Source organism: Penicillium waksmanii (genome assembly GCF_028829765.1).
Source record: "Penicillium waksmanii strain IBT 27052 chromosome Unknown utg000010l:1.0-3698451.0:1.0-3701458.0, whole genome shotgun sequence".
NCBI lineage: Eukaryota > Fungi > Ascomycota > Eurotiomycetes > Eurotiales > Aspergillaceae > Penicillium > Penicillium waksmanii.
Window position 1 is genome coordinate 1,663,905 of NW_026643256.1, and position 26,213 is coordinate 1,690,117.

The 26,213-nt window shown below is 49.2% G+C and overlaps 11 protein-coding genes across 11 annotated transcripts; 4 read left to right on the top strand and 7 right to left on the bottom strand.

The window, feature by feature from the left end:
• Positions 1–251: 251 nt before the first annotated feature.
• pmt1 (protein mannosyltransferase 1) lies at positions 252–3,211 on the bottom strand (the record flags this gene model as incomplete). The annotated part of the gene is made up of 3 exons (XM_057271810.1): positions 252–740; positions 852–2,596; positions 2,659–3,211. The coding sequence occupies 3 exons, from the start codon at positions 3,209–3,211 to the stop codon at positions 252–254; spliced, it is 2,787 nt and encodes a 928-aa protein (XP_057115998.1).
• Positions 3,212–4,244: 1,033 nt separating this feature from the next.
• Positions 4,245–5,910, top strand: N7481_012592 (SURP domain-containing protein; the record flags this gene model as incomplete). Its single annotated transcript, XM_057271811.1, has 3 exons — positions 4,245–4,332; positions 4,388–4,441; positions 4,502–5,910. The coding sequence occupies 3 exons, from the start codon at positions 4,245–4,247 to the stop codon at positions 5,908–5,910; spliced, it is 1,551 nt and encodes a 516-aa protein (XP_057115999.1).
• An 843-nt stretch (positions 5,911–6,753) lies between these two features.
• N7481_012593 (uncharacterized protein) lies at positions 6,754–7,377 on the top strand (the record flags this gene model as incomplete). Its single annotated transcript, XM_057271812.1, has 1 exon — positions 6,754–7,377. The coding sequence occupies one exon, from the start codon at positions 6,754–6,756 to the stop codon at positions 7,375–7,377; it is 624 nt and encodes a 207-aa protein (XP_057116000.1).
• Positions 7,378–8,414: 1,037 nt separating this feature from the next.
• On the bottom strand, positions 8,415–8,810 carry N7481_012594 (uncharacterized protein; the record flags this gene model as incomplete). Its single annotated transcript, XM_057271813.1, has 1 exon — positions 8,415–8,810. The coding sequence occupies one exon, from the start codon at positions 8,808–8,810 to the stop codon at positions 8,415–8,417; it is 396 nt and encodes a 131-aa protein (XP_057116001.1).
• A 768-nt stretch (positions 8,811–9,578) lies between these two features.
• Positions 9,579–10,590, top strand: N7481_012595 (RTA1 domain-containing protein; the record flags this gene model as incomplete). Its single annotated transcript, XM_057271814.1, has 3 exons — positions 9,579–9,732; positions 9,809–10,057; positions 10,124–10,590. 3 exons carry the CDS (start codon positions 9,579–9,581, stop codon positions 10,588–10,590), a joined length of 870 nt encoding a protein of 289 aa, XP_057116002.1.
• Positions 10,591–10,827: 237 nt separating this feature from the next.
• Positions 10,828–12,066, bottom strand: N7481_012596 (Zn(II)2Cys6 transcription factor domain-containing protein; the record flags this gene model as incomplete). The annotated part of the gene is made up of 2 exons (XM_057271815.1): positions 10,828–11,967; positions 11,998–12,066. 2 exons carry the CDS (start codon positions 12,064–12,066, stop codon positions 10,828–10,830), a joined length of 1,209 nt encoding a protein of 402 aa, XP_057116003.1.
• A 1,406-nt stretch (positions 12,067–13,472) lies between these two features.
• Positions 13,473–14,609, bottom strand: N7481_012597 (uncharacterized protein; the record flags this gene model as incomplete). The annotated part of the gene is made up of 2 exons (XM_057271816.1): positions 13,473–13,972; positions 14,144–14,609. The coding sequence occupies 2 exons, from the start codon at positions 14,607–14,609 to the stop codon at positions 13,473–13,475; spliced, it is 966 nt and encodes a 321-aa protein (XP_057116004.1).
• A 2,745-nt stretch (positions 14,610–17,354) lies between these two features.
• On the bottom strand, positions 17,355–19,075 carry N7481_012598 (uncharacterized protein; the record flags this gene model as incomplete). Its single annotated transcript, XM_057271817.1, has 5 exons — positions 17,355–18,193; positions 18,267–18,509; positions 18,573–18,688; positions 18,763–18,898; positions 18,970–19,075. The coding sequence occupies 5 exons, from the start codon at positions 19,073–19,075 to the stop codon at positions 17,355–17,357; spliced, it is 1,440 nt and encodes a 479-aa protein (XP_057116005.1).
• Positions 19,076–20,073: 998 nt separating this feature from the next.
• N7481_012599 (guanine nucleotide exchange factor SEC2) lies at positions 20,074–22,321 on the bottom strand (the record flags this gene model as incomplete). The annotated part of the gene is made up of 2 exons (XM_057271818.1): positions 20,074–21,678; positions 21,740–22,321. 2 exons carry the CDS (start codon positions 22,319–22,321, stop codon positions 20,074–20,076), a joined length of 2,187 nt encoding a protein of 728 aa, XP_057116006.1.
• A 1,654-nt stretch (positions 22,322–23,975) lies between these two features.
• N7481_012600 (DNA-binding protein) lies at positions 23,976–24,652 on the top strand (the record flags this gene model as incomplete). The annotated part of the gene is made up of 4 exons (XM_057271819.1): positions 23,976–23,999; positions 24,053–24,144; positions 24,218–24,228; positions 24,369–24,652. 4 exons carry the CDS (start codon positions 23,976–23,978, stop codon positions 24,650–24,652), a joined length of 411 nt encoding a protein of 136 aa, XP_057116007.1.
• A 463-nt stretch (positions 24,653–25,115) lies between these two features.
• coq4 (ubiquinone biosynthesis protein COQ4) lies at positions 25,116–26,118 on the bottom strand (the record flags this gene model as incomplete). Its single annotated transcript, XM_057271820.1, has 2 exons — positions 25,116–25,771; positions 25,914–26,118. 2 exons carry the CDS (start codon positions 26,116–26,118, stop codon positions 25,116–25,118), a joined length of 861 nt encoding a protein of 286 aa, XP_057116008.1.
• Positions 26,119–26,213: the final 95 nt, after the last annotated feature.

A 26,213-nucleotide genomic window follows, 5' to 3' on the forward strand; every position in this document is an offset into this window, starting at 1 on the left:
TAAACCCTTTTTTTTGGACTACTAGTGCTCGGTACTCCGTCTATCGGCCGGAAATGGACAATATAAACGCTCATCACATTCTTCAAGTTTGGAGATTCAATATTCTAACAAGAAAAAAAACTAGTCACCGTGAAAGAAAACTTCATTCCGATAAACAGTCATAATACACAATTGTGAAGATTTTCTCTCTCCGAGTCAATATTTCTTTCTACCACGTACACCCAAAACCAAAACCCTATCAACCGAACTTATTATTTAGTAGCTTCATTGCCCTCACTAGCAGGGCTGGGGACAGGCTCATTGGGCTTCTCGACCGAGCGCTCATTACCACCGACGACGGAGGCAGGGCTCTCAGGAGCGATCGAGTCTTCCGCATTCGAGCCGGTCTCGGGGTTCTGGCCCTCGACGTCCGGGTGTGGGGGCGCAAGTTGACCGTCCACGATGGGGATCTCCTGCGCGTTCTCGAGGCGCTTGGATTCGTAGCGGGTCTCGAATTTGACCTTGCCCTCGGAGCGGAGCGAGGAGACGAGGGATTCGTCTAGGATGTTACCGTTTTGATCGCGGTACTCAACGCGAGCCATGGAGCCGGATAGCTTGGGCTCGGTCACTGCGGCTTGGTCCTCGTCCTGGGCGGCGTCGACGGGGTCCTGAGCCTTATTGACGGGTGGTGCGGCGGCCTGGACGGCGGGGGTGGTTGGGACTGCGTCGAAGCGAGGCACGTCCGTGATATATTGACTCAACTAAGAATTGATTGGTTCCATGTCAGCCATGGGATGTCGCGGGTTTGATTTGTTTTGGGAAGTTTTTTCTCAATATCCTCGGCGGGGAGGTTGCCATTCCGGAACACTTACGTCGGTGTGAAAGGTGTTGCAGTTGAAATCCCAAGTGCTCAGGAGTTTGGAACTCTCGCAGGCGGACTGGGTCCAGGGGTTTCCGTAAACCAGGGGGGAGTAAAAGGTGAAGACAGCAACGCTGAGACCAAGGAAGGCAGCCATCACGGCCTTTCCAATAATAGGCTTAGAGGTGAAACCCAGGCTTTTGATTCGGTTGAAGACAAAGTCAAACTCTTGGCAGAAGACCATAATGGCGAAGTAGAGGGCGGGGAGATAGTGGTGCAGGAAGAGCTGACGGGCCATGAGGTAGAATGGGAAGTAGTGGAAGAACCATCCCAGCACGGTGGTGCCAATCTCGTAGTCGAAACGCTTGAAAGAAACGTGGTTGTAGTCACCACAGCTTCTCTGCCAGCGCAGGACTGAGATGGCCTTCACAACGAAGTAGATGCCAATGGCAGCGGTGGACGACCACCAAATGAGAGGGTTACCAATAAGATAGATGTGGCGGTGGTCCTTGCCCCAGAAGTTGATACCACGGAGAAGAGTGGGCCAAGATGGAGGACGAGAATCCCAGTTGTGGGATTCGACCAAGTTGGCGTTCGTGGTCCACATCACCTTCTGCAGCTCCCAGAACTTACCCAGGAAACCGGGGTTACGGTAGTTGACCTTCTCGGCATCCTCGGGCATCATAGGATGGGCATTGGACTCGACAATCCAGACGCTGTTGGGTAGAGTACCACCGCGAGCGCAGGTGACTTCCTGTTGCTCGTATCCCCAATCCGGAAGCTTGACTCTGTGAGAGAACAGAACGCAGCCAGTCATGACGTGCACAAGCTTGAACTTGGTCTGAATGGTGCGGAGGCGAGTCTTGGCCGCCTCGCCCTCAGACATGCTCTTGATAATCTCGACCTTGAACAGATCGTTCGCGTCACCGGGGAAGCCTTCGTAACCGTAAGCCGAGATCTCGAACTGCCAATCAGCCTCGGTCACTGGAGGACGCTCGTCGTGCGAGTGAATACGGCGGTGGGTAAGCTCGTGGTAGAGTCGGATAACCGATCCATCTTGGATCAAGCCGGCGGTTTGGTTGTCCCAAGCATACGGGCCTTCGATTTCTCCGTAGGGGCCCAGAGGCTGTGTCTGGTTCTCCATAATAAAGACGTTGTTCTCATCCTTGTGGGGGTAAAGAGTGACCTGCTGCTGCTTACTACCGGTGGGATACATGTGGTTGTGCGAGTGCAGATAGCCACCTTGGGTGTTGTGGTGACGAAGGCTGATACGCGAGCCAAAAGAAACATCGGCCGGAACGTCTTGCATAGCCTTGGAGTTCAACGTTGACTGGAACTCGGTGGACATGAAACCATCACCCTCACCGGGGTTGACCAGGCATATGAAGTGAATAGCGAACATGGCAAGGTAGAATCCAAGAGGAATAACAATCAGACAGAAGATACGAGCGAACAAGTGCTTGAACCACAGTCGCGGGGTCACTGTGCGGGTATCACCGAGCAAAACCCAGAGTTGGAGGGCCGTGAGAGAGCCCACCCAGGCCATAGTGAAGAGACCAACCCACTTGACACTGAGTGTAGCGCCCAGCGAAAAGCCCGTAGCGACCAACCAAAACCACCAGGGGCCCTTGAAGGCATGGGACGGTCCCATTTCTTGTTGATTGGTGAAGCAGTTGAAAGTAAGCGCCGTCAAAGCAGTGAAGAAAATCAGAGGAGAGTCCAGGAGAATCAATCGCGATTGGGTAGTGAGCGCATTGTCTAAATGATGGTTAGCTTCTTGCCCTATATCCTCTATCCCGGTACCTCGAGTTCAAACATACCGAAGATGACGATGCCAGCACCCAACACCGCAGTCACAGACCGGCAGCCGGTAGCCTTGAGGGTAAGAAACATCAGGGAGACGGTCAGGACACCCAGGATCGCCGGCAGCAAACGCATTGCTACATATGGGACACCGGGCTCCAGATAGTCCTTGCCAATGTCCTTGAAATCAAACTCTCCATCGAAGCCAGCCAGCCAGCCAGCCAGCGTGATCAGGAGTTTAGCAAGCGGGGGATGGACATCCATAAAGAAGCGACCTTTAATGTATTTGGAAGCGAAGCCACCGAAGTGAACTTCATCGAAGACAACGCTGGCAGGTGCATAAATGCGAAATAGACGCACGGCGGCGCCAATCAGCGTTACCAGTACCAGCAGCTTGTAGTCGGAAGCGGGGAGGTTGAGGATATCATATTCCTTGACGCCGTCTGACGCGTAGCTGGAGGGCTGTGTCTGAACAGGCTTGCGGTTCTTTGGCTTGGGCGAGCGACTCGGAGAGCGGCGACCGCGGCTCTGAGGTCGGACAGCCAGCGTATCCTTGGATTTCTGACCCATGATGGTTGATGGAATTCCCGGTCGATCGGGGGTATGTAGGAAGCTCGTGGCACGGAGCGGCGGGGGAGTTTGTAAGATCGGAGGAGAGGGGAGGAAATGTAAATTGGCTTGGTGGAGCCTAGATCGAAAGGACGCAATGGAAAAAGAAAAGTGGTCTTGAAATAGAACCAACAGTTGTTGAAAGCTTCAGGGCGGAGCTCTCACCAACCTCGCGGAGAAGAGGGAAGGCGAGCTGTTGGAGGGGGTTAGTGATCGTAGGTAGTTAAAAGAAAACCCATGACAGGGTCAGAGGAAAGAAAATAGAAAAAGCAAAAGAAAAAAAGATGATGGGAATAGAGAGTGGAAGAATGGACGCAAGCGGGACAAGTTCGTGAGGCCAGATCGACGGGAGCCACGAGAACGGAGAAGTTTACTAGTAGAACGTGAGTCCACCCGTTTTGGCCCCAGCCTGGCCCTCGCCCTGGCCCCTTTACTTAGTGCAGCCCGCATGTGCTAATTGTTAATTTTAGAATTTGCTGTCAATTGGCATTTTGAGTTTTGAATTTTAGAACAGTTATATATCTTCAATTGCCTAAATTGTATCTATATGCTGGTCAATGTCGGGAAATTTCTGTAGTACATACTACTAGTTACTTGCAGTGTATGCACTCCCACTGTTTACGGACTACCCCTGGCTTCATACATCGTACCATGCAGAGGAGCCGTCTGAGCAGGGACATTGCCCACTGCACTTACTACCATAATAAATACTTGAGTAAATAACCAATTGGGCCAATTGCACTTACTAGCGTTGAGGTATTATATCTAGTTTATAATATCTCAATCTCAATCTCAATCTCAATTCAAGTATAGCCAGACACAATCTCGCCGCATTCGGCGCGCCACAGTGCTGTGGCTAGTGCTGCCCGTTAGTGTGGCTGGTGCTGGTGATGTGGCTGCCATGCTTAGTCATACACGTCGCCGTCGCCGAACTGCAAGGCCGAGAAGAGAAAAAGATCCAGTTGACATCCCATTCCCCTCCATCCTTGTCATCATGGAGGCGTCAAATGGAAATACACCCCTTCCGGAGGATACGAACAAGGCTCCTGAGGGTGTCGTGGTACCCCCCAAGGATATTCGCGGTACTGTCTCTGCTCTTCCCCTTTGGCGCGACTGCGCAGCTAACCAGCTATTTAGCAATCGTCGAGAAGACCGCTGGTTACGTTTCTCGTAATGGCGCAGTGTTTGAAGGTAAATTGGCTCTCAATGCTCTCATTTTACTCTAACATACTCACGCGCAATTGTCCTCAGACCGTGTCCGTGATAAAGAGAAGAACAACCCAAAATTCTCCTTCCTCAACCCAACCGATGCCTACGCGAATTTTTATCAGTGGCGTCTGACCGAGATCAAGGAGGGCCGCGGCACTTCCGTCGCAGCTGGACGACCTGGCGAGGCCGTGCCGGCCGTTGAACCCGCAACTCCCAAGGGCCCTCCTGAGCCACCAAGCTTTCACTTCTCGGCGCGCATGCCCATGATCAATGCGCAGGATCTGGAGGTTCTCAAACTGACTGCAACATTTGTCGCCAAGCGAGGAAAGTCTTTCCTGACAGCACTGTCACAACGGGAAGCTAGAAACTCCCAGTTTGATTTCCTCCGGCCTCAGCACCGTCTGTACCAATTCTTCACGCGATTGGTAGACCAGTATACGATCTTGTTACGACCGGAAGGAATCGATGATGCCACGACAGAGAAGAAGAGAATTTCGGATCTGGAACGTAATGTCCAGGATAAATATAACACACTGGAGCGTTCCAAGCAACGCGCCGAATGGGTGAAGCACCAGGTGCAACAAAAGCAAAAGAAGGAAGAAATCGAGGAGCAAGAACGCATTGAATACCAGCAGATCGACTGGCACGACTTTGTCGTGGTCGAGACTGTGCTGTTCAACGAGTCCGACGATCAGTCCGAGCTGCCACCCCCAACCTCACTCGGAGACCTGCAGTCAGCTTCTCTCGAACAGAAGGCCGCCATGTCCCTCAACCCACTGCGCATTGAGGAGGCTATGCCTACCGATCTCGACGCACCCGTTCACTATAATGCCTACCCCGCCCAGCCTGAAGCCGCCCCGGTGATGCAACCCTCCGTTTCTCCTTATCCCGCACAAATGCCCTACCCACCCCCGGCAATGGACCCATCTATGCAGCACCCTGCTGCTGCCCAGTTTGAAGACCAGCGTGCTCGCCCCGAATCGCCAGCAACTGCGCCTGGTCAACCTGCGATGCGGATTCGCCAAGACTATGTGCCGCGAGCTCAAGCCCGCCGCCAGGCCAGCGCGATGGCGCTATGCCCCAACTGTCACCAACAGATCCCCGTCGCAGAGCTTGATCACCATATGCGTATCGAGCTGCTCGACCCGCGCTGGAAGGAGCAGCGCGCCAAGGCTGATTCCCGTAGTGCGACGACCAACCTTTCGACTGTTGACGTGGTGAACAACCTTAAGCGACTGGCTAGCCAGCGCAGTGATGTCTTCGATTCGTCTCTGGCGCCTAACGTTGACCCCGAAGAGGAGGCACGCCGCAAGCGCATGGCCGTTGGTGCTGACGGCTCATTGCCTCCTGGTGCTCCTGGACCGGCTCTTGGACCCGGCGGAGTGCCAACCCCGCAGAATATGAACATCGAAGATCAACTCCGACACATTCATCAGCGTGCCCGGCAATAGGCACTTTGTGATCGAACTTTTATCTTCGAATCTTTGTTCCCTTCCGTCGGAGTTTTAGGAGCGTCTTTTTTTTATTTTCTTTGATACTCCTCGCTTGGAGAATGGGCATTGGATCGGTGTGTTCTTTTGTATAATAGCTTGATCTATGTGATGCCCAAAAATATCCCACGAGGAACTTCCTCGGTTTTTTTCTCTGAATTATTACGCTCGCGTCCAATGGCCAATTGTGTAAACGTCGCCACAGTTCCCCCCTTTCTGGGCCAATTTTCTTATCATGGCAGACTTCGGGCTCTCGGGTTACTTCGTTGGCTTCAAGGCTATGTCCAGGCACTAATTGGGCATTGCCAAGGGAGAAAATACATGGTGGCGCAATCGGTTGTTCTTTGTGAGGGATTATTTGAGCCTCGTTTGCTTGTCTTCGGGAGAAGTCTATACTTCGATGTTCATATCCTATAAAATCAACCGATGCGGCCTATATACGGACCTCAATATCCACACAAAACAACGGAATAAGAAAAAAGAAGACTGCAGATTACCACCACCAGACTCTGCCACGCTCTAAATGAAGGAAATTGATTGCAAAAGTGGATCGGGGGTCTTCCCTACTCCACATGCGAGGCTTGGTGGCTCCAGCCTTGCAGCAGTGGCTCTCATGATAGGTCGATCAGCACTCTATTTTCACCTAAAATAGTGAGTGTAAAACTACTAGGTGAGCCATGACCACCGTTGTGACAGGTGTTTAAAGCTCTTTCAGATTTCACCCCCTTAAAACACTTACGACTCAGAGACGAATCATTTCTCCATTCTCCTTCACACAACAACCACCCTCTCCCCCTCTCCACAATGTCAAGCGTACCGTTCAACGCCGACCCAGACTCCGGTCTATCAAAGAATCACGAGCCCTACAAACGATCTCACAATACAACCAAGACCTGGACGATTGGCACCTTCTCGACGGGGATTGTCTCCGCAATCGTGGGCGGAGCTCTCCTCGGCGCATACTTTCGCGAAGCATGGAACAACTGCGAGGCCGCACGCAAGGCACTCGGCGATGAAAATTTCGACAATGTACCCGGGGGTGAGTGTATGGGTCCGGGCGAGTTATTTTGGGCTGGTGCATTCTTCATCGTGGTGTCTTGTGTTCTCGGTGTCTGTTTTATCGTCTTCTTGATACTCCACTGTACCCGTCGAGGCCGCAGAAACAGCCCGGGAGTAATGTATCACAGCGCCCCCGTCATCGATCAAAATTACGCTCAGCCTTATGATCCATATGCTGCTCGTCTCGCTGGCCCACCGCCTGCTTATCCTGTGCCGGTGACACAGTATGATGCTCAGTCGAATGCTCAGTCTCATTTTCCGATGGTTCAAGTGAATACACCATCACCTGTGCCGGAGCCAGAACCAGCTCATTACGATCCAAAGTCTCAATATCCGCCAAAAGAGAATGCTCCTGATCGATTCGCCTGATATTTTTCTGTTTTGAAATGTGAATGCTTTGGCTCAAATTACATGATCCCAACTGCGGTTGAGAAAGAGCAGAGCAATCGCGTCTCCGTGATGCTGGGGCTTGAAATTGCGCGGATTGGTAAAAGACCTCAAAATTAGATTGGTGATAGATCTTTCTTTATCTGCATGTTTCCTCTTTTATCTATCATTTCAAAAGCGCGCTGGATCGTTGTCTGTTAATACCCCATTCTTTTATGTATTATATTTTTCTAAAAGGGGATTTCTTTTCAAATGAATAAAAATGAAAGAGCACACTCGGAGTTCAATTCTTTGTTTGGTATAAGCCTTCTTTGTTTGATCAAGTCATTGATACTAAGCTCTGAAAAATAACACAAAGCCCATTGTGGCTGCTCGAGTCTGTGTCAAGAATCAATGACTCGGGGGTACTATTTAGTGGCCTTGAGTACTCCCTATCGGTACTTGAAATATTCAACAGCCCAGTATACCACCGACACCATAGCCAGTATATCTCAACCAGAGCATAAAATGTCTTCCTCAGACACACTTCATCGCATATTTGAAGGCGAACTGTATGACAATTGGTATCCCAACTCCCAGCGTGCGAACGATCCGGATGACGAGCCGCAGAGATGGAGGGTTGTTTTTATGCTCGAAGTATTGGACGCCCAGTTAACTGATAGTGAGTTGCTTGAAAAGATGTTATATTGCATTAGGCGCAGAGACATTTATCTTAGCGATGTTGATCAGGCAGGGTATCATCCGCTCACTTTTACGTTTCTGATTGTTACTATGACGGATACTGACGAGGACATTCTCGATGAGGCTGAGATAGTTGTTGAGAATTGGATTGAGAATTATCAACTCGGAGAGATTAAAGCACCGTTCTGCCGGGAGCATATTTTTGGTAGTTAGAATCGAACAAGTGGATTTATTTAAGTGAAATCTGAATACTTGAATTTTTTTTTTACATCGCTCAGTTTTGAAGATCTTTGCACTAGCAACTAGTATTAAATAGTAGTAGTAGTAGTAGGCCATCCTTAATCATTTTCTTTCATGGCCAGTTTACTTTGCATTCTCAGAGTCTGATCGGCAAATCTGCGACTCTCTCGAATTATTTCCCCGTAACAGACGAGGAATGGCGGAGCGGCGCAGAAGATAGTTGCCACAATGGCTAGTCCACTAGCTGAATAAGTGAGATAGCTATCCACAAGATACCCGAGAAGAACTGTGTCAAATTCATTGACGGCATAGCCGATCAAAACAAGTGGCAGGGTTGGAACAATCCAATGAACGCCATTGACAGCGTCAGGAATTGTCCAGGCGAACCACCACAGTCCGATAGCAAGGGATGGAGCACCAATGAAAAATCCACAATTTGTATTCTCGGAAAACATGTTTATTGTGACGACGGCGTAGTTTGAAGACCCGATCATCGTAAAGCCGAGTCAGCCCTCTAAGACAATGACTCCTTACGTGATTATCCACTTGAAACCCTTATATGGGGTAAAGCTTGAATAAATTGAGAAATCTCACTTAATTTGAACCAGAGCATACCTATCCACCAGGCAGCAGCTACATTACATAGTAATCTGATAGCACAAACTCCAATCAGTACGGGCCGAGGGCCCACCGACTAAGGTTAATTTGGCCCTGAATCTCGTATCTCGGATCCTCAATCCATTATTACCCGAATGCGAGAAGTACAATAGTAAATATTCCTTCAATGAGGTGGCTTCAATTCAATGGTGGATACAGTAGTCTATTTTCACTAACCTTATTTGGCCTAGCGTGCTTCAATATAGTAAAGGGTACGAACACGAAGCTATTCCAGGGTCAGCGGGTACCGTACCAGTCGATGCCTAAAGATAAAGTTCTAAGTCTGTGGCGAAGACCAGAAGCTCCACCGAACCTTACCTAGTAGAGAGTACGGAGCGAGTACGACAAGCAAATGCCTGCGGCATCCCCTCAACCAATTCCAACTGGCGTCAAATCCCTTTGAAAGGAGAACGATTTTTCTCCTGCAAACTGTACATTAGTTCTAGTCAATTTATTATAAAAAGCTTGCCTTCTTCCTTCTCGCTTCTACTATTCAATACACTCGCTCATCTCTCCCCCTTTGGGCCAATTACTCATAGTACAAATTCACGCCCAGTCGTCTTCATTTCTCAACCCCGATTTCGATACACTCTCGATACGTCACAATGGCCGTCCAGTGGACATTCTACTATTATGCGCCGTCCAGCGCTGCTGCAGGCATTTTCGCCGGCCTCTTCGGTTTAAGCAGCATTTTCCATTTCTATCAACTCATTCGAACACGAACATGGTTCATGATTCCATTTCTCATCGGTGGACTTCGTACGTTATTCCTTTTAATGGTCCAGGTTGCCTAAAATTTGTCCAATCTTCTGACAATTTCTATTCGCATCAACAGTTGAAACAGTCGGATATATCGGTCGTCTCTTATCATCCCTCGAAACACCCAACTACACGCAAGGCCCATACGTGATGCAAAGTGCCCTCATTCTCATCGCCCCCGCATTCCTGGCTGCGAGTATCTACATGACCCTGGGTCGGATCATCGAGATGTTAGACGCAGAGCGAAGCTCAGTGATCAAGCTGAAATGGTTGACAAAAATCTTCGTTGCGGGTGACGTTTTGTCTTTTCTGATGCAAGCTTCTGGTAAGATCGCGCCAGCTCCTATTTCTTGTCTTCTATGAAATACAAGTCAGCTAACATTCCTTCTAGGAGCCGGAATCATGGTCAAAGATATGACAAACCCTTCCATGGGTGAGAACATCATTATCGGCGGTCTCTTCGTACAGATCGTTTTCTTCGGCTTTTTCGCTATCAGCGCTGTCATCTTCCAAGTTCGTCTTTCGAAAGCACCTACCGCGCGATCCATTGAATTGAGTTCTCTCTGGCACCGTCATATGATTGCGCTGTATGTTGCCAGTATTCTCATTCTGATTCGGTCGGTTATTCGCGTGGTGGAATATATCCAGGGTTATGATGGGTACCTGATGAAGACTGAGGCGTTTATCTATGTGTTTGATGCTCTTCTTATGTTTGTTACGATGCTGGTCCTCCAATATGCTCATCCCAGTGAGGTCAATTGCTTGTTGGGCCGTGGTGACCGGTATTCCGAGAAGATCTACAAAACGCGGAAGTTTGAGGCTGGGTCGCCATTGGAGACAAGCCGTGTGGAGGCGTGAAGGGAAAGGGCTGACTAGTAATTATTCTTCTCTCATGTGTCATGTCGTTATACCATTTTAGATTCATACTTTAGCGCAATACGATATGTACAAGTCAACCTATTCTCTCGCCTTAGGTATTCGGGCCATGTAGTGAAATTCGTAGTAAACAATCAAGCTTCGAGCTCCAAAGGACATTTTGGAATTGGGTATATCAAACGTTCACCCCTCACCTGAGCAGAGACCTAATGGTGCATATTAGACCTGCTCCAAAGCCCATTCAATATGAGCATCCCATTCTGGAGCCAAAATCTGCGATATCTCATGCAAAACAATAGACCCCCACGAACCCACACACCAATTATCCCGCGCCAGGTGTAAAAATACGCAATAATGAGCCAACAGCACCAACGCTAGCGGATGGCTATTTCTCAAGTCGTCCATCAAATCACCTGGGGCCCGAATCGCCCACCCAGCAGCTAAAGTCAGAGAATTTGGCTCAGCAAAAGCAAAAGGCGCAAGCTGCTGCATAAAGGTAATAGCCCTTTGATAAGGGACCATGTCGTGACCGGGTGACCGGCGATAATAGTCTAGGTTCAATTCCTCTAACCGCTCAAATGCATTCTGAAATTCCGTCGGGATTTGTGTATCTGGAGCTTTGATGTCAAAGAGGGGGCCGAAATTGCTTGCAAATAGAAAATCCTTTTCCGCATTGACAACCTGCTGGACGCCACGCGATAACGTGAAAATATCTATCAAGGCATCCAAACTAGGTCCCTCTCGCTGGGACGGTCCAAGATTTTGCGTAGTTGCAAAGCTAAACACGACCGCCAGACCTGCAAAGCTCATCATGGGTTTCACGTTGGCTTGACTGATATTAGGCAGCTGCTCTGAGAACATGGATAAGGCGGTATTCTTGTGGGCGATCGCGGTATTCACCCATTCAGAGTAACTATCGTCGGCATTTAAATGTGAAATCTCTGAAAGATGGAGCGCAGAGATAGCGAGAATCCCGTGCATTAGGAATGGGGCTTGGAGCGCTTCTTGCAGAACGGGCATTTCCCAGACCTTTCTCGTTTCCTCGTTGCGGGCGAAAAGTCGATGTGTGTGTTTGATCCACTGTAACACTAGCTCTAGTTGCTTCATGTCTAGTGATGGTGAAGTCGAGCTACCAGTGCTAGTCACGATATCCAAATGGTTCTGGACACTGGAGATATCGGAGCCGGCTGATTCCGGCTCTGATGGCCTTTGACTGCGCGACCTTCGGGGAGGCCTTTCTGTGTCTTCTGCAAATGTGTATGGCCCTGGAGCAGTATAAATGCATGCATCATGTCTTTGATCGCAGTTGGCGCATGTTGGTCGACCTTCATCGCACTGCGCTTGTAAGTTGATATGATGCTCTAATTGCGAGGGTTGTTCGGCTCATACCTTGACTCGTCGCCGCTTACAGTTGCTGCACCCGTGACGGGACTTACGGTGGGAACGACGGAAGACCATTTGCACAAGGCCGGAAATTGTTTGGATTGAAGAGTTGCTTAACAGATGATAGGATCAAAAATCAAAGATGGGGAATGATGGATGTGGCGAGGGATACGAATACGACGGGGAATATCCGAACCCGAACCAGACCCACTCAACATCTTCCAATCACTCCGTACAATAATATCCTTTCTCTTCATCAGAACTTGTGTCGACGAATATCCCGCTCCAAATCAATAGCCGCCTTATTACTGCCTCGTGGCCTCTTGATGTAGCCCGAAATAAAGGTGTCTGGCCCCAAAGGTCTTCTGTGTCCACCTTGACCTTCCCAGTTTCAAGTAATAGCCTTACTACCGCCTCATCGCCTTGATCCGCAGCCCAGGATAATGGTGTTCGACCCTCAGAGTCCCTTGAGTCTGGTTCAACCCTGCCTGCCCCAAGTAGTAGCTGGACCACTGACTCGTTCCCATATTTCGCAGCCCAGGATAAAGGTGTTTGACCCCCATGGTCCTTTGAGTCCACCTGGCCATTTTCAAGAAATAGCTGCATCACCCCCTCGTCGCCTACTATCGCGGCCCAGCTTAATGGTGTTCGACCCTCACAGTCCTTTAAGTTCATATCCGCTCCAGCCTCAAGTAGAAGCTGCACCACCGCCTCATAACCACCTGACGCGGCTCGACATAATAGCGTTTGAAGCCATCTGTCCTTGGAGTGCACATCCGCTCCAGCTCCAAGTAAAAGTTGCACCACAGCCTCGTAGCCATTTCCTGCTGCTTGACACAACAGCGTTTAGGCTCGTCTGTTCTTCGAGTTCACATCCGCTCCACTCCCGAGTAAAAGCTGCACCACGGCCTCATGACCACCTGTCGTGGCTCGACATAATGGCGTTCGACGCCGTCTGTCCTTCGAGTGCACATCCGCTCCAGCTCCTAGTAAAAGCTGCACCACAGCCTCGTGGCCATTTCCTGCGGCTCGACACAATGGTGTTAAGCTCAACCAATACTGAATGAAAGAGTTGATTGGTTCAGATGAACCACAAGCGATCAAGAGTATATTGAAATACTCTCCGGCCAATATGTGGGAGGCGCCGATACTCGGTGGTTACAACACCGAATTTCAAATTTGACCATCATTACATACAAGACAAAGCGTCAGAGGGGCTTTGTGCAACTAACGAGTAGCTAGTGGTAAGTTACCAGTCCTATATTCTGGCATTATGTTACAAAGAAAGAACCTATGGAGGGCAAAGTTAGTTGGAGACATCTAATGCACGATTCTTAGGTAGCTCTACGTGCCATATTTCCACTCCCAGGACCTTCATAGTATAGCTGCCACCGTTTTTATGAAGAAAATGAGTTCTCGCCTGCACCTTGAAATTCTTGAGCGTCCTCCTGACAATCACCTGCGGTACGGCACACCACCACTCAGTGAATTACCTGGTTAAAGCTCGTCTTCCTACCATATGGAACAGATTTCCAAAGAGCCTCCCTCAAATAGATGTAGATAATCTCCTGCCATGTGCTCCATTGACGGGCACCGCTCGTCGAGTAGTGGCTCAAGTAGGTTACATTCTCTGCAGCCAAAGCCGTCTCCCAATCCCGTGCCGCGTTAAACGTGGTATCGTAAAACCCAGCTCCAGTCAGGATACCCACATCACGTAGCCCCGGTTTAAAAGTGGCATTGTATTGTGGGTCGCCAGCAGAAGGAGCCGGCGTAGGTGACATGATACAGTAAGAAGAGAAGTAATCCGTCGCATTAAACAGCATCGCCAGAGTCAGAGTACCGCCGAGGGCGAGACCACCAAATGCTCGTTGAGAAGAAGAGTTGGATATGTCGTAGTTCTCATTCACCCAGGGCACTAAGTAGGAGAAAAAGTTCTCGCGTACTTTGTTGAAAAAGCGGGAATATCCGACTGTCGCATGTTCTGGGAAAAGATTTCGAGGTAACGAAGAGAAAAAAGACCGATTGTGATAATTAGTCTATTTTCATAGAATGTTGAGATATGGTCATCATAAATAAAGCAGGCCTGAAAACAACATCAAAGTTGTGACTAGAGGCAGCCAACTCAAGCTGTATAGTGCTGATCGTGCCCCACTGTTTTCCTTTTGACCGTAACCGATATTGAGTGAGTTATTTTGGAACCCTACTGTCCTAATCCAGGTAGGGGTATGACTAGTTTTTACCAAAATATCTGAACGGTAAGAGTCGACAACGCCGCCGAAGGATATTTTGATTGCGCCTCTCACAGACCCTAGCCCATTTGTTGCATTTGTTATATTCTGTAAAGGGAATGGAATAGCGTAAAAGTTACCAGATAACGTAAAGTTTGCTGTCTGGGCATCGAAAGTTGCTTCTACTGTCGCTCTTGTCACATTTGAGTTGATGTCGGGTGGGTCCTCATTGCCGACTAGGATGATTTGAAACGTTTTCGACTCTTGGTGACTATTGCATGGTTCCATGTCTAATGTAAAATTGTGAAGATTGCCAAAGACATCGTTATTGTATCCATTTGCTGACCCCGTAAGGTTAAATCGTCCCGCTTGGGTCGATGTCGAGGTCATATTGAGGTTATCCTCTACTTTATCATCGGACGGCAGTAACGTCCACCTAGAGAGTTCTAAATTAGTGAAAATAATCTACATTATTCTTTATTTATTTTCCACTCACGGAGCAGACTCAAAAATCCATTTTACTGACTCCAACCCGCCATATAATCGATCTCGCTCCAAGGTAGCTTCAGATGAAGGGCCAGATGAAGGAACGGAGGAAGGACCAAATGAAAGAGACGAAAAATTGAAACCGGGTCTCCAGAGAGTCAAAAGCACATTTACTGGGTTGGACCCATTATTTTGAGGGCTGCGCTCAGTGATGGCGAGAAAAGATTCGAATTGTGATGTGTATGTTTGGTTCATAATTTGATTGCATGATTTATGGCTCGAATCGTTTTCAACAAATTCCGGCGTAAGCTCGATAGTTGTCGTTGCATTGTAGTATCTTTAAACAGTCAGGACAAAAGTTGAATTGCAGAGGGGAGAAGAACTAACGATCCAACCCACGCATAAAGCTCCGTAAGTCCTGTGACGTTTCTAGGGCGAAAAGGGAACGAAGAATTATAATTCGGATCTGTCGTTGCAAGGGCCGCTAAAGCTAAACCTAGAAGAAGCAGGACAGTCTTCATCCTGGTGCAAGAGTGAAATATCAACGTTTGCTCCCGCCCTAATTTATGGGCAGATTCCAGCTATTCAATAATAAAGCGAAAGGATTAAGCTTCTGTCCCCACGAAACCCACCCCTGATTTCAGGGTTACATCTGGGAAATGTTCTAGTCCAATCAACAGGATTTGTGGTTGTAAATCCCTTTTCACGTCAGCACTAAAAGCTTTGACCCCCCTTGGCGTCAGGCGGCAACTCGTATCTTGTGCAAGCTCCTCCCGGCGTAATAGAAGTCTGAACGTCGAAGTTAGTATTCGGTGATTTCATTTCGTTGCTAGCAAAGAAACAAGACCAACAATACGAACTGTGGGAAGTACGAGTACGCATTCTAAGGAAGCAGACAAGAAAAAGAAGCCTGCAAAGGACGGATGGTACTTGCAGGCACAGCTTCAAGACTACGGGCGACCAGCTATTTTTATATGGATGAGGCTTATTCCATGGAATGCAGTCTTCAACTAGCTCAGTTGTGAGCTAGTGGAGAGTCGGCTCAAACAGCGTTGTTGATGCTAATGAGGCAAATGATTTGTCAAGCCTCGGCCCTGGAGAACCAAAGGTTCAGGTAGACATAGTACTCCATCTGCACTCCACCTCAGAACGCTGAATGCTTATTTCAACGTTAAATCAATCGTCTCAATGCCCCGCAAAGACGCGGTTGTCCGTACGAATCTCGTTAGAACTTGAGTCTGGCAAGATATGCGCAAGTAGCCTCTGCTGGAGAGCGTATTCGAAGTAGTATAAAAGGAACAGGGTTTTATTCCTCGTCCTCCGTGACCACTCAGCTTGTTAATTGCAGGGGCTACTGCTTTACTAAGTAAACTCCGCAGGTGAGTATTGCGTTACAGCCAGAAATTTTTCCTCGCAGCTATTGAGCCCTGTGATTGCATAAATGTGCTGGCTTAGGCAAGAGACATGACTCCACGGGCTCTCGTTCTGATTCTCTGGTGATATGCAGGCGTCTCTTCAATGTGTCAAAGTCTAGTATTCGGGTCCAACTAAGATCTGGAAGAAGCCAAGGCCCGCTCCAAAGAACCCATAGAAATCAAAATTCCTCCAAAGAGGCTTTGTGTGTCATGCCATCCAGCCTGTTTGTAGATTTCACTTTTCATGTTCCTTGTTCGCTTTGGGTACCTTGTAGCCTTCAACCACGCCCTGGGCTTCGGGAATGGACATTGCCTTCCATGGGGTGTAAAGTAGAATTTGGGATGCAAGGAACAGTCACTATCCCGGTGCATGATAGCGTGGTGACCAATCCGGGTGGCAGCTGAAATCCAAAGTAGTCACCATCAGCGTGAATGCTTGTGTCTTTAAAGTAGGGGTAGAAATTGGATGGATGGATATAGTGAGAGGTGGACATTGTCGATTGTAGGAATGGATAGAGGATCCTGGTGTCGGGTTGATGGTGGGTTGATGGGTGTTGATATCTATACTACACTCGACATTTTCCCCAGCTTCCTAAAAGCTGTGAGTGAAGCTATCTAGAAGTGAAAGGAAGGTACGGCGGTCTGGATGCCTGAGGCAGCGGGTGCCTAAGATGCGGCGCCGTACCTCAAAAAAGAACAAGGTGATAATGATAATGACAAGGATGAGGTCCTGGAGAGCAATAAATGAGAGGCAGCAGGAAAGTGGACGTTGTTAGGATACTGTGGGTGCTCATCTCGACTTTCCACGTGCCACATGAACCTATTCACACCACCCGCATTATTATTAATTTGATACTAGTATTCCGTATACAAGAGCTCGACCGAGGATATTGTTCAACCTGTTCGAGCTCTTGTTATGGTAGGGTGAGGAAACGGACCCTCCATGGCCTGCTGTGAAGTTGGGCGGTTTATCACCTGGGCATTCAATGTCCCCACATACATCGACAGATCATCCAAAAAGTTCTCCTATCATATCATTGAGCAGTCAGTGTGTGAACTGCTACTGAAATAATAAAGATCAAAGTTGAAATTGCATCACTCATAACCTTCAAGTTCGAAGTGGTATCGTATCATATCATGCAAAACCTATTAAGAAAAAAACAAAAATAAACCATCCCCTACCCTGCCAGCCAACCAACCAACCCGACGCCACCAGTCCCAGAAATAACTGAATTCAAAGGGCCATATTGGCACAGGTAAAAGCCGGCGTAACACTACCCGAATAATCCGTAATAATAGCCTCAACAGCCGCATACAGTCCCGGCCCAAGAATAAACAACCCAACAACCATAATGAAAATATTAACCAGGGTCATAACAGACTTTCCCACACCATTGAACAACTTCCCGCGATTGAGTTGCCAGTACGCAATAGCGAAATAAATAAAGCCGAAAAACGAGTCAAAAGCCGCACTGAGCAGGGAAAGGAAATCTCCCATACTCGGAATGACTTCTGAAAATACGAATGCGAGAAGCCAGATTCCAACCATCACCAGACCCCACACACCCCAGCCAATAATCGTATTGCTGTGCGCATGCTTGGACTGGCCCATCGTGCGCTTGTAGATGAATTTCGCTGTAACATTAGCGTAAATCACGCCGATGATCAGAGTTGGCACGATAACGAAGCCGAATGAAGCCTTTTTATACGCCACCACTCCCAAACTCCCGAATGCGGGCGCCGTGCTGTATTGGCCCAGATAGCGGAATCCAATAGCTGGAGGCACGAGGAAGAGAATTGCCGAGATGAATGTCAGTACAGCGAGCGCTTTGGGGAAATCTTGCGGCCGTTCCATTTCCGCTATGAAGCTGGGAAATAGGATTTGGGGCACCCAGAGGAATGTGATATTCAATACGGCGTTCATGCATGCGACCCATGTAGTTCCTGCTTGGGGGAATGCGTATGTCTTCACGGGCCCGAGGGTGGGGTAGTTTCCGTTATACCCGTACAAAGGGGCGGATTCGATTCCAGCAAAGACGAGAAAGAGGAGGATGGCGATTCCCATACAGGCGGCTGGGCATGATTAGCACACGGGAGCTTTCTCAAGTTCTCCGGTAAAGAGGTGCCACCCGGGAATATTACTCACAGGATACCATTGACATGGAGCTGACATGATTTAGAGTTCGTGGAAGAGACATCACGATGCCCATGATTGTTGCAATGACGGCAAAAACGGAAGTGCACAGACTGTGATCGGATAGTGTATTCAGCACCTTGGCACCGGTGAGGACATGAAATCCGATAAGGAGGATATTGTTGGCCAATAACATGAATGCCGAAAATACGTATGCCACGCGACTCTTTCCAAAGACATAGTATCCAAAATCACCTGCAATAAACCGTTTGAGTAACCAAGTTCGCTGGAAGCTCCTCGGGAGAAAGGATCACTTACAGATATCTTTGATTTGGGGGTATTTCATGATGAACTTGTGCATGGTGATGGATGTGATCCAGAACAGAACGGCACAGAGAATCATGGTTATTATGCCTGGAACCCATCCCAGCACACTAGAGAGGGAGTTGGGTTAGCGGATTCGGTCTCGCTCGTTGATCTCAAGTAGATTCGCCATAAAATAAATTACGCGCGCGGCCTGGGGGTGAACACTGACGAAAGAGACCATGCCTGAGCCATTATGGCCAGACAGACTTGTTCGCCGGCCAACAGAATGGCGGTTTTCTGCCATGACATGGTCCGAAGCTTGATCTCATGTTCGTGGTCTACCAGCACGAAGAAGTTAGTAATTGTGAATACGAAGATGCACTTGTCAATTCTGGCGTCAGGTGCCCACCTTCAGCTACCAGGGCGGTAATTGTATTGAGGGAATCCGGGTCATCGCTTTCGGTCTCTAGACCGTAGTCCGGTTGCTTCTTATCTTTGAAGTCGAAGTCGGCCATTGTCGACGATTGGAAGGAGTGGGAAGAAGTGTAAAGAGGATCCGATCCGCAACAGAACAACGAAGAAAAACGCAACTTTGATAAATGAATATCGAGAGAGAGAAAAGAAAAGAGGGAAATCAGACGAGGCACGAAAAAAAAGCAAAAAGAGGACGAGGGTAAGCTTATCTTGGCTATGAACAACGGCCACAGACTGCCCAATCAGGTTAGTCTAGAAGTGCCATCCCGGCAGCAAATGGCGCGATTGGAGGCTGATGCGTACGAAGTGCAGCTGAAAGCATTGGGCAGCTTGCTTATAGGCAACTATCCTAATTCGATTAGCACCAACTTTACTAGGGCGGCGTCAAATGGCATCATTAGCCGGGCCATTAATCCTTCCAGGGTTGACTGATGCCGGGACATGGGTCTTCCATGTGGTAACCACAGCCGACGGGGTGACCGAAGGATTGCAGGTACATACTAGTACTACTACAGTAGTACTCGAAAATTACGAACGGATTCAGTAGTATCATCACTGGCATGTTTGAGAATTTTTGAATAGACCAGCAATAATTACTATGTATACATCTTTGAAGCAAAAAAGAATAAGAAAAGAAAAAAGACGCCGGGGCCGAATCAGAGCCGATGGGGGAGGGACATGGGACATTGCAGTGTGTACAGTCAACAACATTCAAGGAAGAATAATAATAGTAATAGTAATACATAAGGCCCGGCAAAATGTGAAGAAAACTCGCGCTGTTTCCGTGCATGGGGTGGAAGCAGCGGAGAAAAAGGCAATGTGCGATTAAAGGCGTAAGCAACAATGCTGGAGAATGGGAAGGTGTCTATCAACGCCAGTTTCATCAAAGATGCAAGAATGCGAGAGTGAGAGGGGGGGGGAAGGGAGGGTGGAAGGGTGGAAGGGTGGAAGGGTGAAATGATGTGAAAATGTGATTGTGAAGAAAGAAGTGTCAGAAACGGGGAGTCATTAAGCACTAGGAAGCCGTCGGTTGTCGTACTCATGTCGATGTGGGCGTATGCTTGGAGCCATCGACCTCAGTGCCCTCCTCGCCAGCGGGGGTTTCATGGGAGTCATGGTGTTCCTGGGAATCATGGATAGCAGCCTGCGATTCTGCTTGCTTTTCCGACTCAGGCTTGACCGCAGGTTCGGTCGGAGAATCAGGAGTGATAGTCACCTCAGGCTGGGGCACTGTGGGAGGCTGAGACTCAACTGCAGGTTCATTCGAGGACTCATGAGTGTCAATCTTCGATTCTGCTTGCACTTCCGGCTGGTGCTGTGCCTGAGGTACGTATACCACCTCGGCACTAGCCTCCTCGTAAACACTGATATCGGAATCTATCGAGCCTCGCCTTTGAGCCTCGGGTGATGAAGTTTCATCGTGGATATTCAAAGTCGGAAGATCGGGTGTCACTGGTCTTGACATATCGTATTCAGGTACAGAGAGCTTGGTAGTGGGGAATCCAGCCCCATCGTGGGACTGCACGGTGATGTCTCGTGCAACGAATGGCTCATCGTCTTCGAAATCCTGCGAGGTGGCAGCATCGCTTGGTAGATCGGTTTGCGGGATCTCCGCATCAGCTGGCTTTGTGCAAAGCGGAACAATGCCACCCGCAATTCGGGACCAGAACATTCTTTCACGAAGACGAACAGTTTCTTCCCAGACATCTTTCTCCTCTTCCGAGTCACCGGCACGAATGTGTCCATCAAGGATCATACGTAAATAGCCGGTGAATTCACAGCAGGAGCGGACTCGCTCCAGGCACTGGATACAGAGCGAGTATCGCTGCGCGGTCTCGCTCTCTGATGTTCGGAAGCGGTGTGTGCGTTCATTGTTCTCTCCTGTCCTGCGTTCACCGCAGACTGAGCAAGGGAATTCGTACTGTTTCGTCGCTGATGGAACCGGCTCCACGACAAGCGAGCCTTCGCAGATACCACTCAGAACAGTACGTCGAGTGAGCCATGAGATTCCTGGGGATAAATCGAGTCTCAAAGTCGGCTCAATATCTTCCATGAGCACTCTCTTATAAAACTTTGTATCCTTCAATGGTATATGCGAGCCAGTTTGAGAGGACAAGCTCCCGTTAGGCGAGTGGCTAAAGCCTTTGGTGGGAGATGAAGTGGCGGAGTTGGATCCTCCAGTTGCGAAACTAGCCAAGCTCATGACATTTAAGCCTCCATAAGACCCACTGCCTGCGCGGCTGGGGGGCTTGGAGGTGCGAGATAGAACCAACAAGTCCCGGAAGTCGTCATATGCTGGTAGGTCAGCGCGGCATACCAAGCGGATCATGTCAGGGAAGTTGCACGAGGGGCCTGGTGCGAACTCCTCGGGGTTCAACATCGGAGGCTCCGTCCCCATCTCAGAGTCTTGCTTGGCAAAGCCCTGCGACTGTGGAACACCTCCCGGGGATGGCGGAGCAGTCGATATGTTGGCGCGGCTTTCCAAATCCTCCTTGTTGAGATGCATCCCTTGCAGGACCGATTTGAGCTCCGCCATCTGTTCCTGGTGCGATGCGAGGAGGGACTCGGTGTCTTTGATTTGCGAGCGCAATTGTTCGTTCTTCTTCTCCACTGCTTCTCGTTCGATTTTCGCCGCAGCAACCATCTTGATGGAATCAGTCAGACAGGTATTTTATAGACTCAGAAAACATGTAGCAATCACTAACCTTGTTGGCTTCCTCGAAGAGATCCGCGGTGAGAGTTTCCAACTCTTGTTCCATTGTCTTTTTCCCCTTCTCAGCTATGGCGCGCTGTGTTCTCTCCTCCGCAAGCACAGCTTTCAATTGTTGGATTTCGCGGTCTGAGTCGGCCTTCTTGATGTATACTTTTTGATCGAGATCCCGGCGGTATTTCTCATTCTGGAACTCGAGAGCGATAATTTTTCCCTGGGCAACCTCCAACTCCTGGCGCGTGGCGCCTAAACTGTCGTCTAGTGTTGTCTGGTTATTGATCGCCTGGATCAGTTTCACACTTAGCGCTGCAACCTCATTGCTCAGATCGGGGTGATGAGACGATGACGTCGATGGTGAGACCTCTCTGGCGACGTGCAATCGTGGATCCTGCAAGGTACTGAAGTTGTTTTCTTCGAAATTGGGGTGGGATTTATGGGCATCTGCTTGGGAGGCGATTAGGGAAAGATCGGTGGTGGACTTGGCTTTGGTGACAGTCTTCTCGGGGGATAGGATTCGGTGCTCGGAAGACAGCGATCGCTTGTGAGCGTGACGCGGAATCATGGTGGACGGCGGCATTAGATTATGATGGTATGTTTGGAAGGCAATTAGACTGCTCCGATTGTCAGTGAACATCCGCGCTGCTGTTCCTTGCTAGACTTACTCGGCCATGATGAGTGACGTAAACGGCGTCGAAGGAATGTGATTGAAGGTCTGCGGGTTTCCTCAACCAAGGCCAAATGGTAAACAGAGATGACCTCGAAGGTATCACACCCAATTACGGCGCAGGCGAAACAGAGTCCCCGAAGCCATTCACTTTGAAAGTAGGAGGAAGGACTGGGCGCTTAGCAGACCCCCGCTAGCGTTCGAAGTGAATTCTCGAGCCGGAAGATTGGGGGAATGACGAGTGATCGGAATCGGAGTGTATAGTGGTGGAAAGGACTGAAAGGATTAAATATCAAGGAGAGCGAAGTCACGGACTCGGGTGGGAGACAACCACCAGCAAAGTGACAAGAGTTGAAGGTCGGGGGGGGGTTGCCAGTGAGGAAGCCCAAGAAGGCTTAGTCATTCGATCACACCGGAAGTGGTGAGCGGGCCGAACGTGACGAATTTCAGGCACTTCACATTTCACACTTAACTACGGAGTACCGTGTGGATGTATCACCCGATCGGATGATTTATCCAATATGATATGTGGTATTTGGTATATCTATCGAATTGTTCCGTTGTCACACTGGGGCTTCACTTCACCTGATTGACCCCAGTGGTTAAATTGGCCACCGGGACGCGAAAGTTCTGCCTGATCAAACTATGCCTTTCACGGGCAAATAGTCGCGAACTAAGCCGGATCTTGCCAGCCGATCGCGCACTCGGATTCGCGTACTCCCGTACAAATTTGGGCAGATCTGGTTTTTTTGGGTCCGTGAAACTAGCGGCGATGCCGGGCCCAGTTAATTCGTATTCCCTTGCCCGAGGCGCAGCACATTCAAGTTCGCCCCTTTGCCTCCGCAGCCTTGTTGGTCGTAATTATCCGAGTTATGCAGCCAGTCAGTTAGCTGGGAGTACTAGCACCGGCACTCATCTTCGATGATATGGTTAGATAAAGTCAGGCTATTATCAATCGGTGTTAATGTAAATAAACTTCTCTTGTAACCTGGGCTGTGTTATAATAACAAGATGTTACCAGCTACTAACTAATACTGTCAGTTCTGTCCCGTGTATAGCGGTAACACAAAATTGACTAGCACTACTAAACAGTAGTATATTTTATAACATTACTACAGCTAGTACTATGAGGCAGCTTGATAAAAGCAACTTAAACTCTTCAAGTTGAACTGCTAAATTCAGTTGCTCCCACGTCAAACTTGAAAGGGCAAAACAGTAGTATCAATACTACTGGTACTAGTAGTAGTACCTTGAATATATATCAAGTCGTCACAGTGTCTCCAGTCTTCAAGTTTACCAATATCACAAACTTCCCCTGGGCAAGTTGAAGAATATACATCCATAAGGCTCACTCCAAACCAAACAGACCCCTAGCTTCGCCACTAAATATAAATATAGTCATAAATATACTAGTATGCCCATACCAATCATCACACTCCCGACTTCCCCGCGTGGCGGCCTCAGGCGGTGCAGCTTGAAGTGGGGTCGCTCAATAATCTTCCTCTCCGAATCCGAATCCATCTTCAAGGAGCACGAGCACCCCATCACTTAGTCCCGCAATCACACTATGGCGGACGCAGAGCTCGAGGAGGTGAGATACACCTTCAAGGTTCAGTCCGCCCAACCCATAACTAAGAGAAACAGATCAGGCGAGCTCGCCTCGCACAGCTACAGCAGCAAGGCGGCGGCCCTCGTGGCGGCCCCAGTCAAGATGGTGGCCAGGAAGAGCAGAAGAGGTGAATTTCTCCCCACTGGCATCCAATACTGTTCCGCTCAAAAATTCTCTAACCGCATTCTCTTCTTTTCCAGGCAAGCTGAATGTGAGTAACACAATCACAACCAGAACCACAACCCAACAGCCCACTATACGATCGCTCCACCCCACTCGTCCCTTCACCTCGTCGAATTTATCGAATACATTATGTACACCCCAATGGGCAGCATCACTAACAAGACACAGCGGACCGTCGCGCCTCAATCATGGCGCAGATCCTCGACCCCGCCGCCGCCGACCGTCTCGGCCGTATCCGCATGGTCAAGGCATCGCGCGCAGACGATATCGAGAACAGACTCATGATGCTGGCGCAGTCGGGCCAGCTCCGCCAAAAGGTTACAGAGGAACAACTGAAGGACCTTCTGAATGCCGTTGCGGAGAATTCACGCAAGGAGGAGGAAGAGCACAAGATTGTCTATACTCGGCGCAAAGGCGGCTGGGATGATGATGACGATTTGCTTGACCTGTAAACTGAAAGACGATCGGATAGTTGAGAAGTTATTTGATATGTGATCAGTTCCTGATGTTGGGTTTGTCGGGGTCTTTCCACTTATGCGTTTGCGTTGGCAATTGGATACCAAAATATACTTGGCTGCAAATATGGCCCAAGAAGTCAGTATGAAGAAGAGTATTACTATATCTGAAGTACCTTCAAGATTAGATCAGAGAGAGAGAGGGAGATCTGGTTGGTAAATAGTAGGAATACTCGAGTAGTTCGAGCCGAAGCGCAGTTTTGCTTTGACCGATTGCCTCCCAGGATAGAAGGCGTCATGTTCTACTTGAGTTATATGGCCGATCTCACAATATTCTTGTTCTTCCCTTTGTGCTGCTAATGATATTCACAAAATCGATAATCGTACATCTTCTCCAACCGGAGAGTAACTGAGCCGTGTCCTGCAATGTATTATCACACCACTGCACGTATACCGCAAACTACGACTGCTGTTGCTGCTGCATCAACATCTCCTTCTCCCTCTTCTGCTGCCTCCGAATCATCTTCCGAATCTCCCTCAAATCAGGCGGCTGCTCAATCCTCAACTCAGCCCGTAACTCATCAACATCCTTCTCAAGCACCTCCTCCCAATAAACATTAATCAACTCCTTACTAGCAAGTCCACTCCTAACAGCCCAAGGCAAATGCAGCGTCAAAAACCTCTCCTTCTCCGCAGGCTTCATACGCACAAAAGCAAACAGACTAAGCCCCGTCATCGGCAACAACGTATTCAAAAATTCCAGCGCCTTCAGCGCTAATTCGCCCTCCACGAAGATCGGCAGGCCCGTCACAGCGTGGTAGAAGTCGTGACACTCACGGTAGCGCTGCATGACGTATGCGCATTCGGGGTCATCGATGTATTGTACGTTATCGCGTGTGTCGGGCGATACGCCTTCCCTGTCGAGCCATTTCGCGTACGTTCGGCCGACGGAGTTCTCGGGGAGAGTGCGGAGATGGTCCATGTTTAGGGATTGGGATGTTATGCGTGGACGGTCGCGGAGGATTCGGCGGCCTGTTGGGTCGGAGAGCATTGCGTTGCGGAGTCGGTAGATGAAGAATGGGGTTGCGGTTGCTTCGCCTAGGGCTGCGATGAGGTCTGGGAAGCTTGTTAGTTTTGGGTGGTATATACGGGTATAACTTGTAGGACCGCGATAAGGAATGAAGAAAGTGAGAGAGGAGTGCGATATGCAGACTCCGACAATAGAGAGCACTTTAACTGAGTGGTTTGAGTGGCGTACCTGCTCTTCGAGGGTTCACGAGAGACCCAAGTGCAGACCCGATGGCCAGAGCTCCGCGCTCAATCGTCGTCAGTGGGACATGGCCTGGGTAACTTGGTTTTGGGCGATTGAGGACGGAAAATGGTCGTACACTGCATGATGATAGAGGGAATGGTGTATACAGAAAACGTAGTCCCTGAGGACCGCGCCTCCCGAGCAGCGACATTATGCTGAGTGTAGCTGGAGTTGTTCGAGTGGAATCATACGACGGGATGGGAAGGCCCGATGCCGACGACAGGCGGAGCGATAAGCGGGTTATCT